Consider the following 725-nt stretch of genomic DNA (forward strand, 5'->3'; position numbering starts at 1 on the left):
GTGGGTGGGTGCAGGGGAGGGGCTATTGGTTTATTTAAGGGGCCTGGGTGGTGTCTGGAGCGGCCCTTGGAGGGAGACGGGTGTTCGGGTGATGTTGGGGAAAAACGGTTGTCCGGGGGTTTTGGAAGGTGGTTTTGGGGCTGAGTCGAGGGCATGAACGCAGGGAAGGGCGGAGAGGGGGCAGCTGGTGCCGCGCAGCGTCAGCGTTCCAGCGCGCAGGGCCCGGTGGTGGTCATTCTTATGGCGATGCGCGGCAACCCCCGTCAGCTGACGCGATACGTGTGCTGCACCGGACACGACGAGACCGCGTGCCCGGCAGGCGGCACCCTCACGCCCCCTCCCTCCTGGTTCCTTTGACCTTCCAGGCCTCGCGGCACCATCAGCAGCTCATCCACACCACCACACCACCCCGTCCTCCCCTCTCCCGCCACCCACTTGTGTGCGAGGGCTATGTAGTCTGCCGCGGCCACCGCCCTGTCACACAGCTCAGGGAATTCAAACAGCGCAGCACGCCCTGGCAGCAGTGCACACGAGGGTTTGATCGGAGGCGGCAGGGGTGGGGCGAACGGGAGAGTAGGAGGCGGGAGGATCAGACGAGGGCGTGCCGTTGGATGGTGGCGGGCCCGATAAACGTTCCGGGACCTCGGCCAGCCAGCCGGCCAGGCAGCGTGCCCGACCGCAGCCCGGGGCTGCTCGCGTCGTGCCGCCCCCCCCCCCTTCCACGT

At 67.6% G+C, this 725-nt stretch overlaps 1 protein-coding gene across 1 annotated transcript in view; it reads right to left on the reverse strand.

The window, feature by feature from the left end:
* Window positions 1–34: 34 nt before the first annotated feature.
* MNEG_15296 (hypothetical protein) overlaps window positions 35–725 on the reverse strand; it is a gene marked incomplete at both ends in the record, with an annotated part of 4,284 nt that continues 3,593 nt past the window's right edge. The window contains one exon of the mRNA XM_014036233.1: window positions 35–54. Within this exon, the coding sequence (XP_013891687.1) occupies window positions 35–54 (20 nt within the window). The remainder of the gene's footprint in view (window positions 55–725) is intronic.

The sequence above is a fragment of the Monoraphidium neglectum genome, assembly GCF_000611645.1.
Source record: "Monoraphidium neglectum strain SAG 48.87 unplaced genomic scaffold scaffold05203, whole genome shotgun sequence".
Taxonomy (NCBI): Eukaryota; Viridiplantae; Chlorophyta; class Chlorophyceae; order Sphaeropleales; family Selenastraceae; genus Monoraphidium; species Monoraphidium neglectum.